The sequence below is a fragment of the Schistocerca cancellata genome, chromosome 2, assembly GCF_023864275.1.
Source record: "Schistocerca cancellata isolate TAMUIC-IGC-003103 chromosome 2, iqSchCanc2.1, whole genome shotgun sequence".
Classification (NCBI taxonomy): Eukaryota; Metazoa; Arthropoda; class Insecta; order Orthoptera; family Acrididae; genus Schistocerca; species Schistocerca cancellata.
The window spans coordinates 663,352,544-663,373,011 of NC_064627.1; the positions used below are offsets into that span (position 1 = coordinate 663,352,544).

The 20,468-nt window shown below is 37.2% G+C and overlaps 1 protein-coding gene and 1 long non-coding RNA gene across 2 annotated transcripts in view; one reads left to right on the forward strand and one right to left on the reverse strand.

The window, feature by feature from the left end:
* The window catches only part of LOC126162359 (uncharacterized), a 41,992-nt gene extending 41,179 nt beyond the window's left edge, over positions 1-813 (forward strand). The window contains exon 2 of the long non-coding RNA XR_007535067.1: positions 618-813. This is a non-coding gene — a long non-coding RNA (uncharacterized LOC126162359). The remainder of the gene's footprint in view (positions 1-617) is intronic.
* LOC126162357 (H(+)/Cl(-) exchange transporter 7) overlaps positions 771-20,468 on the reverse strand; it is a 218,265-nt gene continuing 198,567 nt past the window's right edge. The window contains exons 12-17 of the mRNA XM_049918811.1: positions 17,581-17,760; positions 17,244-17,453; positions 16,975-17,139; positions 16,804-16,887; positions 1,193-1,273; positions 771-910 (exon numbers count right to left, since the gene is read on the reverse strand). Coding sequence (XP_049774768.1) covers positions 809-910; positions 1,193-1,273; positions 16,804-16,887; positions 16,975-17,139; positions 17,244-17,453; positions 17,581-17,760 — 822 coding nt within the window. The 3' untranslated portion in view covers positions 771-808. The remainder of the gene's footprint in view (positions 911-1,192; positions 1,274-16,803; positions 16,888-16,974; positions 17,140-17,243; positions 17,454-17,580; positions 17,761-20,468) is intronic.

The following is a 20,468-nucleotide window of genomic DNA, read 5'->3' on the forward strand; positions in this document are numbered from 1 at the left end:
TATTCAAAGCAATATATGTGATACAATTTTTGTACTTCCCTTTCATGTAGTGTGATGCCGAGACTACACATATACCTGAAAGGAATAAGGCTGGCTGCCTTGTCATAATACTTTTCGATGTAGAGTAAGTCACCTAGTGTGACACTTATACACTAGGGTTTTGTATATCTAATAACACTGCTACACAGCTGGGGTGTTTGCATGACAGGGTTTTAGTGGAAAATTGCATATTTAATATTAGATAATTTATTGGTCATACAATGCTTGTTTAAAAAAGTATATAAAATATATTTACATACACTTGATAAATAAATATACTTCACAGCCATAAACACACATTACCACTCAAAGATTAAGAAATTCACAATATGTCAATGCATCATTGTACGTAGCATAAACTCCATAAAAATACTTGTGCATCGAAACATACAGTATAGTGCATTAAATGGTATAGATAAAAGACCACACTCAGGTTGAGAACATGGCTGGTTAGAATGGTTATTGTCTTTTAGTTTCATGCAGCAACAGCAAATTTTGCTTCCATTGTTTTATAAAGTTGTTAATATAAAAATGTTTCATACTGGAATCTTATTTTTGTTTTGTTGTTTGGCTTACAGGTGCAGTATTCACACAGACATATAAGTGATGGAAAGCGATGGAGCAAACATTAACAGATGGAGAATATTACTTCCTGGTGCTGCTGATTACACTTCCTGTCAATTTGTTTTTCTGTCTGTGGGCTTGGCTTGGATGGGAGCTTTTTAAAAATAATTAGGGCTACATTGAAATAAAACTGCTATCATGCCATTCAAATTTTTTCCGATATTACTAGTTCATCAAGTCCCATATTTCCTCTGTGCTTCCAGACTCTGTATCGCGCCAAGTCTTTCCGCGTAACCATACCAACCACCTGAAATCATTCCATATTAAGTCCAGATAATAGTCCTACTCATTATAGTATCAAATACAGATAATTTTTCAACTTAGATTTATGAACAGATACAACTAATGTGCAAACAAAAATTTCACTTGTGACCTTAGAAGAACTGTAGTAGAGTAGCATGTGACACACACACACACACACACACACACACACACACACACACACACACACACACACAGAGAGAGAGAGAGAGAGAGAGAGAGAGAGAGAGAGAGAGAGAGAGAGATCCAACTTAAAACAACAACTTACTTCATTGGCATCATTAACAACAGGCAAATGTCTGAGCCCCAGAGCACGAAAGAGTCTGAAGACGCGAGGGAGTGAAGCTGACTGCAAGAGGTAGAAATTCTGAGTTATACAATTTGTAGCAACTGTTCATATTTGTCATTATTTTATTATGTAGTATGAGATGCACACATTTTAAGAGGTGCTGTACTGTTGCACACCACATAGCAGGAATAGATGGTTATATAAACGATGATGATGAGCCAAGCAGGTTGACAGAATTGTCAGTAACAGAATTTACACCAGGCTTCCATTTTTAATTCTCGTTGTTCCAGACAGTTAGTGCATAGTGCTTAAGCACAGAACAGCAGGTGATTTGAAACTGTACACCACTCGACTAAACAATGAACTGTGGAGCAGAGCCAAATACAGGAAAATGTGTTTTAACTATTTCAAGCTGGGCTCAGGCAATCACAGTACTGCCTGTGACCTGCAAGAAAGCTCAACCCATTTTACATTCATTTGACCCACACTGTATACTTTAGTTATACTAGCTCTCCCATTGTTATTAACTATATGAACTACTAACAAAGAACAGATGTTTAAAAATCCTGCAGCTAAACTAGTTTTATTGTTTCTAATTATGTCTCCACAAATCGGCTATGGCATAAAAAGCTGTCTTAAAAAACAGGAATTTGTTAACATCCAATATAAATTAAGTGTTGGAAAGTTTTTTCTGAAGGTATTTGTCAGGGGGCGTAGATTTGTATGGATATAAAATGTGGGCAACAGACAGGTCAGAAGATAGAAAAGTTTTTGGAATGTGGTGCTACAGAAAAATACTGAAGATTAAATGTGTACATTGAGCAACTGATGAAGAGGTACTGTATTGAACTAGGGAAAACGAAATTTATGGCACAACTTCACAACTTGACTAAAAGAAGCGATTGATTGTTACGATATACCCTGAGATTTGTGTGTGTGTGTGTGTGTGTGTGTGTGTGTGTGTGTGTGTGTGTGTGTGTGTGTGTGTGTGTGTGTGTGTGTGTGGGGGGGGGGGGGGGGGGGGGGAGGTAAAATTGTAAAGGGATGACAACAACAAGCAACTTCAAATGGATGCAGGTTGCAGCAGCTATTCAGAGATAAGGTGACTTGTACAGGATAGAGTAACAGGGTTGCAGCAGCTATTCAGAGATAAGGTGACTTGTACAGGATAGAGTAACAGGGTAGCTGCACCACACCATTCTTCTAAGCGAAGAGCACGACTATGGTGTCTAGTAATTAAGTTTATTTAAAGATGTTAAAAGCTTTGACAAGCTGGTATATGAATCAACAGGACATTCTAACTGCAAGGAAGTTTTATAATGAAATACTGGTAGCAATTTCAGTTTTGTCCACGTATGTGCAGTCAAGTGTGTTATTTTGCTATCAGAGTGAAGAAGAAATTTTCTTTTCCAAAATATGCTTTGATCTGCAAGAATGATGATGAAATTGGTATGTTAAAAATGGATAGATGCCTAGGATTTTGTGATGTGCAAGCTTCAATGTGCCAGGAAGTCAAACTGTAACCATTGTTGTATAAGGGGCAATCGAATGAAAATGAGACAGATGGGGGGAAGTAAGTAAATTATTTGTTTCAAAAGTAATCACCATTATTGTTCTTACATTTATCCCACAGTGAGACAAGTCTGTTATTGCCTTCATGGAAAAATGTTTGCAGTTTCCTGTGGAACCATGATTGTACACAGGCATGCACTACTTTGTCCACAGCAAATTGGTGGCCATTAGTGTCTTTCTTCAGGCCTCCAAAAATATGAGAATCATGTGGGGAGAGATCTGACTTTATGGGCTTTCCAGTGAAACTTTTTCAGTGAACTCTAAACTACCTTGGCAACATGTGGGTGGGCATTATCCTGCAACAAAATGAATGTTGCAAGTTTGTTTAAAGTATGCTGCAGAAGTTTCGCTGGGAAGCCATTACACATCCTCCATACAGTCCTGATCTTCCCCATGCAATTTTGTATTTACTGAGCTCTGGAGAAATATGTTCATGACCATTGATTTGCTTCAAAGAGGTGTATGCATGGGTACAATCTTTGTTTCATAGGCAATGGCAACTTTTTCCATGAAGGTGTTGGGTGTCTTGTCTCAGTGGGATAAATGCATTAACAGCTGTGGCAATTAATTTTGAAATCATAACTAGTTTACTTTTTTCTGTTTGTCTTTTACTTGACTGGTCCTTATATGTAGATACTAATTGTAAAGAGTATTCATCAATGTTAGTCAAAAATGGGAATAATAGTCACAAAAAAGTCCTACAAGAAATGTTAACCCAGACTTGGTACAATGCAGATTTTGTGGATGAGGAATTGGTCAGAAAATCAAGTTACAAGTTTTATCTGAACAATGTAAATGGGATTTGTGAAAACTGACTGGCCAATACTGATCAAGTATCCCCTGCAGTTTTATGAGTAGTGTGGTTGCTCAGTGCTTCAACTAAATGGTTTTTCTGTTTTATAAAGTATTTCAACCTTCTTGTTCACTCGTCCCAGTCCCTCTCTCTCCTTTCATGTCATTCTCTCTATTTCATACCTTTGAGAAATTTTATAACAAACTAAAGAATGCATATACCACTGATACTGGACTCAATTGTGAAAATGATGACCCATCTTGATAAATGGTTTCTGATTCTTGTAAACTGTGAATCCTCACCAACCAACTTTAAAGATTTTCATAATGTAAGGGAAACACTTTAAAAAGACATGTAAAATAGTGTATTCAGGAAAAACAAACCCATTCTGATTTTTCTGTGAGACTGAAAAATTTAAGTTAAAGATCATATTTCTGTATTTAATAAATGGCTCGAGACACTTAATTGAAACTGTTCCTGGCTGAAGTTCTAGATTCTTGTCTGCTTTGTTACAGCTCCAGGACGTTAAGAATGCTACTATCACTGTGGAACTTTTCAGAAGCAAGCAGAGTACAGCCTCATCAGAATGTGGAATGTGATTCTGAACATGGCTATCTGTCATATCTCTGAATTTACTCTTTTTCAGTTATTTATTATCTGCTATCTGTCTGTCTGTCTACCTATGGCAGAGGTACTTGGTCATGGAACAAGTCAGTAGACAGTATACAGAATGCCAATTAGAAAATTTGTAAACAAAAAGAATTAATAAACACACAAATTTGAGAAGTATACGAATAAATAATACAGTACAGAGAAACATTCTCAACACTGCAAGGAATTTTTTTGCAGAATAGGAGTGGTGTGCCACAAGGAAACTTTGCAACTTGGATTTAAATACATAGGGTTTATAACTCAGGTCTCTCTTCCCTGGAAGCCTATTAAAAATGAAACTTGCTGAACAATTCACACATTTCTGGAAAATGCTCAAGGAAGAGTTACTGAGTGTAGATCTTTTTTTCCATCAAATGTTCACTGTGAGGAGGAGTCAATACTGTCAACAAATCCCACGATGAATTATATGTACAAGGACAGCAGAGTCAGAATTCCAAGACCCCTCAACAATGGCCTACGCAAAGTTCGCAGACAGACACCCATATCAAACTGGCCACCATTTTCTAAGCTAAGAATATTCTTGCACATGCACAGAGTTGCCCCAAAATATAACTCTAACAAGGTTATACCGGTAGAGTGTGAAATACAATAAGCTGGAATTACTCCATCTGCTATGATTAAAACTCCTGATAACTTTTTTCTCTTTCTCTGATCTTTAGTGTACCTTGATACAGTTATCATACGTGGCATGTATGAGGGGCAGTCGAAAAGTTTTCTACCTGAGAGAGTTACCGTAATGTCTCACACAAACGCCACCACCTACTTTTATGGTGACCCTTTGTGGGTGTGCAAATCAAATTTAGCAGCTCCAGCTTCATTAATTTTGCTGCTAGGATGCATTGTATACCGTAGTGTACGCAAAATGGTGTATATCAAGAGAATTGGAGAGAATGACACCCACGAAAATTGCAGAGGACATGCAGAATACACTTAAGGACACTGGTCTGTCATATGCCACAGTGAAAAACTGGGTATCCAACTTCAAATGTGGAAGAAGTAGTGTGGACGATGCGGCAAGGAGCAGAAGTCCTGTCACCATTGATGAAACAGTGACTGCAATTCATGATATGATTTTGCAGGATCGTGAACAATGTTGCATTGAAACCACTTTGGAATCTCCCATGGACGTGCTCATCACAGTGTTGTAGATATTTTGGGAATGCGAAAAGGTTAATCTCTGTGGGTCTCAAAAGTTTTGACTGCAGATCAGAGACGGGAGCGTGTGCAGTGTTGTGAAGAAATCATCCGCCAATTTGAAGCACATGAAAATGGCTTTCTTGCAAGGTATGTTACAATGGACGATATGTGGATTCACCACTTTGATCGTGAGACAAAACAAGTCACAACAATGGAAACATCCTTCATCCCCTACCCCAAAAAAATTTTGGGTGCAAAAAATCAGCCACTAAGGTGATGGCTAGAAACTTTCCAACCCCGTCGTTCATAAATATTTCAAAATCTTATCTAGGCATAATTGCACCCTGATCTGCTGTTCAGGTTATTTATTTTAATGGGCTGATTCTTCTAGTGCATAAAGTTTTGATAATAAAAAGATATCTACATCATCTACACGATTACTCTGCAATTCACATTTAAGTGCTTGGCAGAGGGTTCATCAAACCACAATCATACTATCTCTCTACCATTCCACTCCCGAACAGCGCGCGGGAAAAACGAACACCTAAACCTTTCTGTTTGAGCTCCGATTTCTCTTATTTTATTTTGATGATCATTCCTACCTATGTAGGTTGGGCTCAACAAAATATTTTTGCATTCGGAAGAGAAAGTTGGTGACTGAAATTTCGTAAATAGATCTCGCCGCGACGAAAAATGTCTTTGCTTTAATGACTTCCATCCCAACTCGCGTATCATATCTGCCACACTCTCTCCCCTATTACGTGATAATACTAAACGAGCTGCCCTTTTTTGCACCCTTTCGATGTCCTCCGTCAATCCCACCTGGTAAGGATCCCACACCGCGCAGCAATATTCTAACAGAGGACGAACGAGTGTAGTGTAAGCTGTCTCTTTAGTGGACTTGTTGCATCTTCTAAGTGTCCTGCCAATGACACGCAACCTTTGGCTCGCCTTCCCCACAATATTATCTATGTGGTCTTTCCAACTGAAGTTGTTCGTTATTTTAACACCGAGGTACTTAGTTGAATTGACAGCCTTGAGAATTTTACTATTTATCGAGTAATCGAATTCCAACGGATTTCTTTTGGAACTCATGTGGATCACCTCACATTTTTCGTTATTTAGCATCAACTGCCACCTGCCACACCATACAGCAATCTTTTCTAAATCGCTTTGCAACTGATACTGGTCTTTGGATGACCTTACTAGATGGTAAATTACAGCATCATCTGCTAACAACCTAAGAGAACTGCTCAGATTGTCACCCAGGTCATTTATATAGTTCAGGAACAGCAGAGGTCCCAGGACCTTCCCTGGGGAACACCTGATATCACTTCAGTTTTACTCAATGATTTGCCGTCTATTACTATGAACTGCGACCTTCCAGACAGGAAATCATGAATCCAGTCGCACAACTGAGACGATACCCCATAGGCCCGCAGCTTGTGAGGAACGGTGTCAAAAGCTTTCCGGAAATCTAGAAATATGGAATCAACTTGAGATCCCCTGTCGATAGCGGCCATTACTTCATGCGAATAAAGAGCTAGCTGCGTTGCACAAGAACGATGTTTTCTGAAACCATGCTGATCACGTATCAATAGATCGTTCCCTTCGAGGTGATTCATAATGTTTGAATACAGTATATGCTCCAAAACCCTATTGCAAACCGACGTCAATGATATACGTCTGTAGTTCGATGGATTACTCCTACTACCCTTCTTAAACACTGGTGCGACCTGCGCAATTTTCCAATCTGTAGGTACAGATCTATCGGCGAGCGAGCGGTTGTATATGATTGCCAAGTAGAGAGCTATTGTATCAGCGTAATCTGAAAGGAACCTAATCGGTATACAATCTGGACCTGAAGACTTGCCCGTATCAAGCGATTTGATTTGATTCGCAACCCCTAAGGTATCTACTTCTAAGAAACTCATGCTAGCAGCTGTTCGTGTTTCAAATTCTGGAATATTCCATTCATCTTCCCTGGTGAAGGAATTTCGGAAAACTGTGTTCAATAACTCCGCTTTAGCGGCACAGTCGTCGGTAACAGTACCATCGGCACTGCGCAGCGAAGGTATGGACTGCGTCTTGCCGCTTGTGTACTTTACATATGACCAGAATTTCTTCAGATTTTCTACCAAATTTCGAGACAATGTTTCGTTGTGGACCCTATTAAAGGCATCTCGCATTGAAGTCCGTGCCAAATTTTGGGCGTCTGTAAATTTTAGCCAATCTTCGGGATTTCGCGTTCTTCTGAACTTCGCATGCTTTTTCCGTTGCCTCTGTAACAGCGTTCGGACCTGTTTTGTGTACCACGGGGAATCAATTCCATCTCTTACCAATTTATGAGGTATGAATCTCTCAATTGCTGTTGCTACTATATCTTTGAATTTGAGCCACATCTAGTCTACATTTGCTTAGTCAGTTCGGAAGGAATGGAGATTGTCTCTTAGGAAGTGACACTTTATCTGTTTTTTTTTTAAATAAAATTATTTTGAGTTTGTTTCTGGTGGATTTGGAAGAAACGGTATTGAGCCTAGTTACAACGACCTTGTGAACACTAATCCCTGTATCAGTCATGATGCTCTCTATCAGCTCTGGATTGTTTGTAGCTAAGAGGTCAAGTGTGTTTTCGCAACCATTTACAATTCGCGTGGGTTTGTGGACTAACTGCTCGAAATAATTTTCGGAGAAAGCATTTAGGACAATCTCGGAAGATGTTTTCTGCCTACCACCGGTTTTGAACAAGTATTTTTGCCAACATATCGAGGGAAGGTTGAAGTCCCCACCAACTATAACCATATGAGTGGGGTATTTATTTGTTACGAGACTCAAATTTTCTCTGAACTGTTCAGCAACTATATCATTGGAGTCTGGGGGTCGGTAGAAGGAGCCAATTATTAATTTAGTTCGGCTGTTAAGTATAACCTCCACCCATATCAATTCACACGGAATTGGTATGGATAACTGAACTTCTTAATTTAACACCCAGGAGCAAGTATTTAGTGGGCTGATCAGTAGATCCAATCATCTTGCAAACACTCATCAAAAATACTGGGCATTTCAACTTTTAAGTGACATATTTCCATTTCTGTGAATCTAATTAAAGTTCAGAAGTAACCCCATTTTCCATTGAAGATTTTGCCTCTGCTTGTTAGATTCCATCATTATTCTTTCACTGACCTGAACTTTATGCACAATGTGGTGTACTTCACTAATTGATGAAACCATTAAAATTTTTGCATAGTTTATCACAGAATTTCAGTATGACATCTATGCCTGTGTTTGGTATTCTCATTGTGGATGGATAAAATGGTTTCATAAACTTTTCAAATTTCCTAGACCACCACATATTTCATAAACAGAATTACTGTTAATAGCTACAATCATCCTGAATAGCAAAATCTGACCTAGCAGTTTTGCAGGCAATTGTGCAGTTTCTGAAACAATAATTTCTTCATATGTGAGTGCCACCCAAAATCCTCAGTCCACTACCAGTAACCACTTTGCAGGAGACATTAACTGCACTAACATTTCCACAAGAGAATGCACATTGATTTCAGCAGAAAGAAAGTAATGTCTGTGTCTACAAACACCCTAGTGCCTCCTCCAGTTTAAGTTTAGGATTATTTTTATTAAACTGTGTTGTAAATAACAGTCAAACCATCACTTTCATCGGAACAACTGATTGCTGTATTTTGTGACCTTAATTAAAAACAGGACCAAGTCAAATATGTATGTGTAATTATCTTGGATGGATGTCTACAAGACACAAAGTTTACTGTGACTATGTAAATCTGAACTTGGGTTCTTTCTGTGTCACACTCAATAATTTTGTTTTGGCGAATTGTACAGCAACTATCAATTCATTGATAATTTTTCTAAAAACTACGCTTCAACAATTTTATAATTAAGCTAATAAATTCTGCTACTGGACTTTTGTCAAATATGAGATCTAACCTGATTCATGTACTACTTATGTTGCAAATTGAAGGAACTGGTCATTGTCCCAACAGTATAATATTGAGATATGTGAGAAAGTGAATACAAAACTGTGGAGTTGTGTTCATTATCAAACAAGCACTATCCATTATTCATTAAGGATTTCAGTTTCAGGACTGCAGACTGGGGTGCTACCAAAGAGGTAAAGAAGAAGAAACGACATGTAAAAGCTAGCAAAGTAAACAAGCCTTTGCATTTCAGAGCCAGAGACACTGGAGATCATTCTTGTAGTGAAGATAGCTACATTCTGTTCCTGCACAAGATCTTTAACTTTATATTTCAAACAGTGTCTTCCACCTACTCTCAGTCCTTTGACTTTCAATGGGCAACTTCAGTGACTGGCCAGCTTGGGACAATAAAATTTCACGTTCACAAGAGTTCCATGCCAGAAACAGCATGTATTGCATTTTGTTGCAGTTAAGCATTAATCTGTTCTCTGGAAGACAGATGCTGAAATTACTGACTCTCCTATGTATTATTTACATTATGTTCCATGTTTTTTTACAACACTATTGTCATCTGCAAAAAGAAAAAAATTCAAGTGATCTTTCGTGTTTAGTAACTGATCACTGATATATATCAAGAAAAGCAATGGACCTACAACAGAAGCCTTCGACATCCCATACTTTATGTGACTCCAGTCCGATTAAGACCTCCTCCCTGTTATCGATGGCAGACAACCTTCTGCCTCCTACTTTCAAGATATGTAAATGAACCATTGTTTAACTTCTCCCTCATTCCATAATATTTCTACTTATGCATGGCCTACACAATCAAATGCCTTTTTTACATCAAAGAAAATGTCTTTTTTTTGAATCTATTGTTTAGTCCTGATAGTGCCTGAAATACGAAAGAATTAGTTGCACCCTCTGTGGATACCCTGTTCCTGGAGCTGAACTGTGAATCCGACAGCTACTTATCTGTACTGAGACATTCCACTTCTCTCCTGTATGTTGCTTTCTCAAGAACTTTTGAAGGCACTAGTTGCAAAGAAATTGGCTGGTAACTGTCTACATTACCTGTTTCACCCTTTTTGCAAACTGGTATTTCAATCTCTCAGGAAACTGGCCACACATGAGAGACACATTGAAGAGGTGGCTGAACAGAACTAATGTGCAGTGCAGTGATCATTATCCTACTTGCATTCTCTAATACCAAAAATAATCTTTACTTCTTAATGGTATAATAATTTATTCAATTTTGTCTTTGCGTGTTTTATGTACATGTGTATGATGTATGTGTCTCAGAAACCAACTTCTAAGAGTTCTGCATATTTGCCTATACCAACAAAATTTTGATTTAACATGCCGACTATTGACAATAAATCATTAAATATTTTTCACAACTTTGGTCGATCACCAACAGCTACATTCTCACAGAAGAGAGGTGTAAAATGTTGAGCTCTCACATTCTGCCCCGATGCCTCTTTCACAATTGGCCATATAGTTTTAATTTTGTTCCTAGACGTTTTTATTCTCTATGGTCTAAAGCACTGTTTCAGCCTGTTTTAGCACTTTTCAATACTGTCTGTGGTGGAATTCTGTTACTGTAATCTTACTGTTCTTCAGATCGTAATACAACTCCTGGCTTCTCCTACAGGATAGTCCCACATCATTAGTTATCCTTGGTCACTTATTGATGTAGCGTATCTGCATGCAATTTTTAAATGGGAAAGAACTAACAAAGAATATGATAAAGATATGAAGAAATTTATTACATTTATTGTTCAAGTTGTGTGTATTGTAGACCTCTTGCCAAGTTTCTCCTTGGAGATTGGCTTTAAATGTCTGCATCAGAAGCCGGGTCTTATATTTGAATCTTTTGCTCACTACTTTGGGGTATGACTTTGCCTAATTACTTTCAGTTCATCATGCTCTAACAAGCAATTAGTAGTTTTTCTCACACTGTTCCCTTCAACTAGAGAACAACCTATGAATAAATCTTCTATGATTGTGCATCTGTTTCTCTGAACTCTAGATGGAAAGTACTTTCCATAGCAAGCATTGCATGCTGGCAATTGCCTGAAGTTATCTTTAAAAATATGATGGAAAACATATAGAATGAATGACTTTTGAGACCATTTTATTGACAACGACAGTGATCGTGGTGTGAGGAATGGAGTTTCTAAGAGTTCAACTGTGTTATTGGCCCCTTTATATTATTAACCAGCAACAAAAGTGTACAGATTAAAAAATCCATCTTATGGACTTTACTGAGGCAGAGGTTTAAAATGAAGAAGTAATGGTAACACCAGCTACACGAGTTGAGACTCTCATTCTCATCATAAGGTTATCCTTTTTTAAATCATCAATTTGAAGTACATGAATTTTTTGAAGTAGCAGGCATGAAATGAACAACAAACAAATTAAGTAAAATTTTGCAGGTAATTTAGGATAGATTGGGCCAAGAGCTCCAGGGTTGTCACACGTAATAACATATGGAATACCCCAAGTTAAGAGTAGATAAAATAAGGTGTAGGATACATACAGGTGAAGGTAGATCAGTGGGAAGAAGCCTACAGACAAAGGCTCCTACAAGGCAAGTATACTGTATGAAAGATGTTTTGCTATCAATGTAAATAGTACGTACAGTGGGGAGGGAGTATCCTTCATAAAATCGCTGTTACAAAATCCCTAGACGACTTTCTCACTGTCCTTCAATCCATCAATATTACTGTATTAAACGTTACACGGTCACTTAGGATCAAATGGGGAAATAGGTTAGTATTTAATGTTCTGCTGATGGTGATATCATTAGACATGCAGCACAAACTTGGAAAGAGGAAGGAAGGGACAGAAAGATGAGAATTTGAGCGCTTGTCCCCTGTTTCCATTGTACCAGCTCGCTGAAAACCAAATGGAACTTAGAGCAATCAGTGTTGGGATTTCTGAAATCTGTGGTGCCACACTGAAGATTCACTCATACAACATGGGCAGACACCACAAGGGAACCTCTGTCTGCAGAGTAGACAGGCAAAAAAGCTCTCTGTCATTGTTACCCTCTTGTTTTCAGGAAGTCCAGTTCTGTAAAAGAATCATGTTGTGGTGATTTTCTGCCTTCTAATGAATCTTAATTGTGTAATTAGCAGAAAATGTTTACAGCATACTTTAAAAGATGAATACCTTCTGCTTACACAAGGAGACTATCAACTGTGCTACTAGTGCTGAAAGCTCTAGCTGCAAGGCAGGCCAGAGTCCAGTAGGCCTGGAACAGATGGACTGATGCATTTATATTCTAATAGAGTTAAAATCAGTGAATGGAAAAACTTTGTTAGAACTTGTCAATCCGCCCCCAAGGAGGTGTGGAGTTGCCACATTGCATCACATGCCCTTTGTATGTAAATGTCAATGTGTAAAGGTTCTTGACAGTGACTCCAATAGCAGAAGGTGCTTTCATGTCAATGTAGGCTTTCAAAATCTGCAGTCAAACAGTGGAAGCACATTTCATGTTTCCAGAACCTGGAAACTCTGATAGGCTATCTGTTCCAAGAATTTGTTTAGGTTCATTGTTAAACTTGTCAGTCTGCTGCCTGGGGTTTTTACCAGGTTTCAGAAATGGTAATATGATACTTTCTGTCTTTTGTATTGAAGAGACTCCCTTTTGCCAGATCCTGTTAATCATCAGGATACTCTGTTTGGTATTCCCAGTAAGGTGATTCAGCATTTGATTGTGCGCGACATCTGTTCCTGGGGAATTATCGTAGCATTGCACTAGTGCAATGTTGAATTCTGAATCTGTAAGAGGGACATAGGATACAACATTTTAAAGTTTGGTGCTGAATACAATCAGAGAAAAAATTATTTGAGGCCAGCATTCCAGCATAATGTGTCACCAGTAATTTGGCTACACTGAAAATATCGGTGTCAAGAACTTTGTTTAAAATTGCAGGTATTCCAGTCAACAAAGACTGGTTGTTTATGTTTTACAGTTTGATCCACACTTTGCCTTCTATTATACATGTATAACTGAAGCAACATACGAACAGTCTCACTTCTGCTGTGTGATTAAATAACATGCTTTTACTTGTAGTCAAGTGTGTAAAGTATAGACTATTATCAGAGAGGTGATTGGTTTGGCATGACAATGTTCTTTAGATTCCTGATGGCTCAGTTATCTTGACTCCACAGGACTAACTCCCATCATGGTATTTCATTACATGGTGTGTGGGTATTGACATTTGTTTTTAGTAAAAGTTATGCCATCAAGGAGATAACGCAGTGATCTGTATATTCAAATGGTCTGAGTAAACACTGTCTAGATCACAATCAGACAACCCCAGATCCTTTAAAGATTCTAACTCCCATGTATAAAATAACCTCAAATCTCTGATTACAAATGAGTTAATTTCTTAAATACTTGCCTTTAAGAATGTTAAATGAGAGAAAGTTTAGGAAAGTTTTGGAATAATGCTTAAGGTATGTTGGAAGCCACAAAGTGCTTTCATTGTGAAACAGTGGATGAATATAAACTGGGTAATTTGTAATCCAGTTTAGCAAAACCTAGTTTTTCATGCATCTCAACATTTATGACATCATATGTCCTGAACTATTCAGCATACAATGACAGAATTTTGTAGTACCTTCAGTGATATATGTGGAAACTGTCTGTGAACAGTTTTGTGAATAGTGTTAGTAGTAAAGAAGCAATAAATTGTCACACCTGATGCTGACATTAGACAACATGAAAATGAAAATGTAGTAAGCGATAAACGTTGTTCCTTTCATCATTTTGTGTAGAGTGTTAGTTTCAAACCTTTTATGAAACTTTTTGTTGCTGTGTGTAAACTATGTTGCTCTCATTTTCTCAAATACTAGATTAATGAAGTCCATTTATTTGTGTACCGTAAGTTATCTGCCTCGAGACAAACTCACATTCTCTGACTGTAATACCTCTCTTATTGCGTTATACTTTTAACATACTTCTTAATGTTAGTACAGTGTGACAGCATTTTAAATGTGGTCAATAATTGTATGAACTACTGAATATTGTATTTTTGTTGCCCCTACACTGCATCTGGCATCAGGTTCTGGGATAGCATTTAAGTAATATTAATGTTATTTATTTTCGAAGACCAGTTTTAGCTGTATAGGCCATCTTCTGATCCAGTTGCATAAAAGCTCTTTACTGCAACTGTTGCACATTAACTTTTTTAGGTAACCACATCTGAAGACAACCTAAACTGGCTGACATTGGTCATTGAAAACAAATAATATTGTGATCTAGGTTGTGTTAATGTGACTCAGACTTTCATCCCCCCCCCCCCCCCCCCCCCCCCCACACACACACACAAACAAACAAACAAAACAAAAAATCCTCAATATTCTTTCTTGGGATAGTAAAGTAGGCTTAAGGGGAGTGTGTATCCCAACTGGGTTTTTGTAGAGCCACTGCATTCAGTGGGTGTTAAATGTGGTACCATTAAAATGATTTGGTAATAGTGGACATGTAATTGTATCACATGCATACTAAGCCTGTAGGTGATATGTCGATTGAAGAATATGTGCCAAGGGTGATACTAAAATGTATCGGGTTTCCTGTTTTCATTAGTCAAAAATTAAATTTTAAAGAGGAACCAGTTGTATAGTTGCTGCATCTATTTGTATTCTCACTGTTCCATAGATGATTGTCAGCACTTAAGTCACCTAGCTGTATAAGAGGAGAGTGGGGGGGATTAAATAGAGCTTCGATGTCTTGATAGGCTATATTTCTGTTAGGGGGCGATTTATAAGTTGCCAATCATTATCAAGTCAGTCACTTGGGTTCTACCAGCTACAGCCTGGAGTGTCATGTTCAGTGATACCTGCTCACTAAAAACATACAATTGAACCAATGTGTAAATGACTAGAATCCTCTGTTAAGTTGACTGTTATTAAAAACATGGTCATGTTGGATTGCAGGAAGGTTATCTTCCAATAATCCTAATTCTTTTAGTGCATGAAATAAGGTAGAGATGAGTGACATCACCTACTCAAGTTCAGTCTGGCATTAATAACAATCATTACAATCTGCTGGTACCATAGGTAGGTGCTAATTTTAACCACTGGAAGATTCGTAATTGTGTCAACTGGATGAAAGGCTTCGAGATATGACAGGCAAATTAATTTTTTTAATTCCTATTTTTTTCCTTTTTAAAAACTAAGCTAGCCTGTGAATGGCGAATGTGATGGTCTAGGTAGTTTCTGCACAGCTGAGATTGTTCATATGGTTGTCATGTGGAGTTATGCCACAGTTTCTACTGGCAGCTTCTGCAGTACAGCGAGGTGAGCCAAACATATTATAAATTAAAGTTCCCTGCTGAATTTTTCTTTTTGTATGTGAAGGCTAATCTAAGGGGCTGTTGAAGGAATTTTTAATAGTTTTCACTTACTGACAGACTGATTCACAAGGACAGTTTGTTTATAGTGGTTTGTTATCAAAATGAAGAATATCAAAAGTCCTTCATGATTGGTGGATAGTGCCATTTACTTAAGTCGAAGGCTATCACCACTTTGGCCACACAACTGTAGCCAATTCCACATGGTTTGATAGCCATTGCTCAAACTCCCAGTGTGCCAAAAGGAATAGACTTCTACTCTTTGGTTAACACTTGGGAGGCAACAGCTCAGACGTCTGCCGTGCGACCCCTGCTTTCTCAGGAACTGGTCAACAGGGTACATAACCACCACAACGTATCAGGTAGGCCACCACATTGGCTCTTTGGCAAGAGTAGTTGACCTAGTGAGAATGGGCATTATTTAGATTTTCAAGTCATGAATATTGTGTTATTTAAAATGTCCTTCACCAAATGAGCCACACTAGTGACAAAATGTGGGAATGAGAGATGAAGTAGTCATACTCAGAAGAGGAAACTTGACTTTAATTTGCCAAAAATGGTAATAGAGTGAAGAAAGTAAGAGTAATAATGAATGACCAGGTCCTTGTCAAGATGTAACACTGGGTCAAAAGAGCCTGAGAAGAGAGTTGGAGGAGGAGGCATTTGCAACATAACAAAGGGAGAAAAAAAAGCCTGCAGTGGTTTACGTCCCCATTCTCTGATGCATGTACCCGTGAAACAGTTGTGGGCCATATGGCTGGACTGAGGAGGGAGACTTTTCTGACATTACTTTACTTACATAAGAGATCTTTGTCTACTACTAAGATAACTCACTTTCCTTACATTTGTATTATTGCATACAACATTTCTTGAGTCTCCTGCTTATGGGCATTCAAATTCCATTATTTATAGCTATATGAATTCACAGCATTGCAATATTTACGTAAACCAAAGTATAAAAAACTTATTTCCAAGACTTTAACTTGCAAGCAGCTAGCTGCTTTCTTTACACACTGCTCCAGCTCTGCACTCTCTCAGTGAAAGCCATTTTATGTAGTTTACAATAATTCAAACAGAGTGTAAGAAGTGTTTGTCACTTACATGCTGAACAGTGTAAGGTGACTGATTCATAAATGGCCGCAAATCCACACTGTATGTCCTTTCTGTTTCTGATAACGAAACCTCCTGCAATTCGTAAAAGATTTATTTGTTTAATAAATTATTACATGAGGCATTATATGTGTATAAATATGATTTAGAGCTCTGACTTACATCAATACTTTCATAACGTGGATAAGCATCTCTAAATAGTTTAATTGGAAGCTCTTTAAAATTCCATATTTCGCTAGATTCATTAAAAAGCTTATTTTTTAAAATGACTATTAACTGAGACCTCAGGATCATCCCTCTGAGTGTGCCACACGATCTTGAGTTTCCCTGTGAAAAAAATTATCATTGAAGTTGAAAAATACAGATTTGTAAATAGTGTAATCAAGTGAGTAAATGCCACTAAGATATATGGAAAGCATTATTTTACTAACTTCTTTGCTGAACTCTGGATCCACAACAGGAAAACCATTATGTTCTTCCGATTTTAATACATCAACTATATGACCCACATTTTCAATGGTCTTGAGTGTTACAACAGGGTGACTCATAACTTCACTGGCATAAATGTTGTTAGATAAAGGAGGTGGTTCCCAAGGCAAAATAGGCACTCCACAGATTTGAATATGTATGTCATAAATTCCCTAAAAATATATATAGATGCAGCACAGTATTAATGATTAAAAGTTTACTAAAGGCTAGGCAGATTATTTCCTATATAGATAACCAATGCACTAAAGTGTTAGAAATACAGTACTTCTTGTCTATTACCTCATTGAAGAAGTCTCCAAACCATTTGGCAGTAATTAATGTGAGCATCAGAGGTAGGCCAAATGTGATATTTCCTGTAGCTTCGATTAATATGACTGTCAAGCTGATTGTCATTCGCACAACTCCACCAAGCTGAGCTGCAGCCCCTATTACAGCATACTTTCCAGGGTCAATGGTGCCCTTCAGAAGATAAATCACAGCTAGTGAATGGCAGAAAGTTTAAACATATGAAATTCGTAACAAAGCAAAATTAAATGATTAATGCAGCGGCATTTCTGAACTTGTGACTGTTACTGGCTTGCAGAAGCTTTGAAGGGAAACTGCATTTACACATACTTTCAGTATGACAATGTTGTTTCAGTTGGGGATTTTTATTGTAATGAACTGACTAAAAAATAATTTTACAAGTATAAATGTATGGATATCCACTCTTGGAAATGTGTCTTTAGATTTACCCACAAATGCCCAGAATCTGTGTTGTTTTGTATTGTATTTTTATTGATCCAGGCAATCATAGTATTTTACAGCTGTACATATGATATTGGATACGTCAAGAGAGCTATTTACAAGTAATTTTTACAAATTGATTTTTACATTATTTTGTAGCAAGGAAATTATCTATCTTAAACAAAACAGTTAATACAAATCATAGAATTGTAAGGTTGTACATATGATATTGGACAGGTCAAGGGAACATATTTCCAAGTAATATTTAATAAATTGATTTTACATTATTTTGCAATGAGGAAGTTAGCTATCTTTAACAAACAGTAAATACAAATGTTGTATGGTAAAATACAAACAGCCAATACAAATGTAATAGTAAAGTAGTCCAGTGTATTTCATAGACATGCACAGTATGTAATAATCCAGTGTATTTCATAGACCTGCACAGTATGTAATTTTCAGACCTAATTGGACATTTATCATATTGTTTACATTTTTAACCCCTTTCAAAAAAATGATCAACTGCATAAAAGCAATGGTTCAAGAGATATTTTTTTTTAACTTAAGTTTGAAGGCTCTTGGGTTCTTTGTTGATTTGATTTCATTGGGTAAATTATTATACATTTGTATCCCAACATTTAAAACACTTTTTTGGTAGCAGGTAGTTCTGGACTGAATCATATGTAGGTCAGATTGCTGCCTTGTTGCATAGTTATGAATATCTCCATTGAATTTTAGTGTGCAGTCATTGTTTAACAGGTATGACTTGACAAATGAGACGATGTTATAAATGTAAGCAGAGGGCAGTGTCATAATGCCATTTGTTTTGAAATGGTGTCTGCATGATTCGTTATGTCTTAGATTACATATTATGCCTATTGCCTTTTTTTGCATTTTGAAAATATATCTACCTCCAGGTGAGTTCCCCCAAAATATGATTCCATACTGTAATGTAGAATGGAAGTAAGCATAATATACATGTATGAGAACAGATTTTGTGACTGATTTTTTGAGTATCCTTAAAATGTAACACACAGTTGAGAGCTTTTTTGAGATATAATTTGTGTGAGTCTCCCACTTAAGATTTCCTTCAAGCCATATGCCAAGAAACTTGACAGAGTCCACACACATAAGCTCTTGGTTATTTAGAATCACATCAGGCATTTCTTGTTTTTGGGATGAGAGTCTGAAGTTGATGTACATTGTTTTCTGTATGTTTATAATCAGTTTGTTGTCGTTGAACCATTTGCTGAGTGACGACATAAGCGGTTTAATTTTTTGGTTGTGGTCCTCTGTATCAGTACCCGTTATTAGTATACTTGTGTCATCGGCAAATAGTGTGGTATGTCCTGTAGCAAGCTTCGTGCTTATATCATCAATGTATAGCAGAAACAGTATGGGTCCCAGGATTGAGCCTTGTGGCACACCTTATCTAATGGGCACTGTGTCGGAGGAGTGGACAGTAGATCGATGGGTGGTTGTATTCTTTTTTTCAAAATTAATTTCAACTTTTTGAAATCTGTTTGACAGGTAAGATTCTAACCATTTGTTTGCAATTCCTCTTATACCTTTATTTGCTAACTTCTTAAGGAGTATGGTATGGTCAATTACATCAAAGGCTTTGGATAAATCTAAAAAGATACCAGTAGTGATTTCCTTATTATCCAGTGCTTTTAAGGTTTTGTTGAGATACTCATAAATAGCTGTTGTAGTCGTCTTTTGCTTTCTAAAACCATGCTGGTGTTTTGTCAATAAGGATAGTTTATTAGTAAAGTCTTCCAATCTGGTGTAAAATAATTTTTCAAATATTTTTGAGAATGAGCTGAGCTGTGGTATGGGCCTTTAATTGGCTACATCATTTTTAGAGCCCTTTTTGTGAAGTGGGGTAATTTTAGAAGTTTTTAGTAGGTCAGGGAAAACTCCATTTGTAAAGGATTCATTTATTATGTGGGTTAGGGGTTCTACAATGGATTCTCCACATTTCTTTACAATTAAATCAGGAATGTTGTCACTACCACTGGAGTACTTATTCTTTAGTCCTTTTACAGCTGTAAGTACTTCAGTATTTGACACTTTGTGAAGAAACATTGATGCCTGTACTGGTATGGTTTCTATTAGTGTTTGGTGTTGAGTATTTGGTCTGTGGCAGTTGTTCTTTATCAGTGTTTCTGCTATTTTTGCTAAAATAGTCATTAAAACCATTTACTATTTTTTGGGGATCTGATGTAACTTCATCATTTAGGTTTAGTTTTAATGTTTTGTTCATAACATGCTGCTTACTGTTTGTTTCATTTTTACAACTGTCCACAAGCCTTTCATTTTATTGTTAGATTCCTTTATAAATTTATCATTGTATAATTTTTTTGCTTGTTGGATAACTTTTCTGTAGATTGCAAAATAAGTCTTACAATATGACCTAAACTGATCATCGATGTCATGGT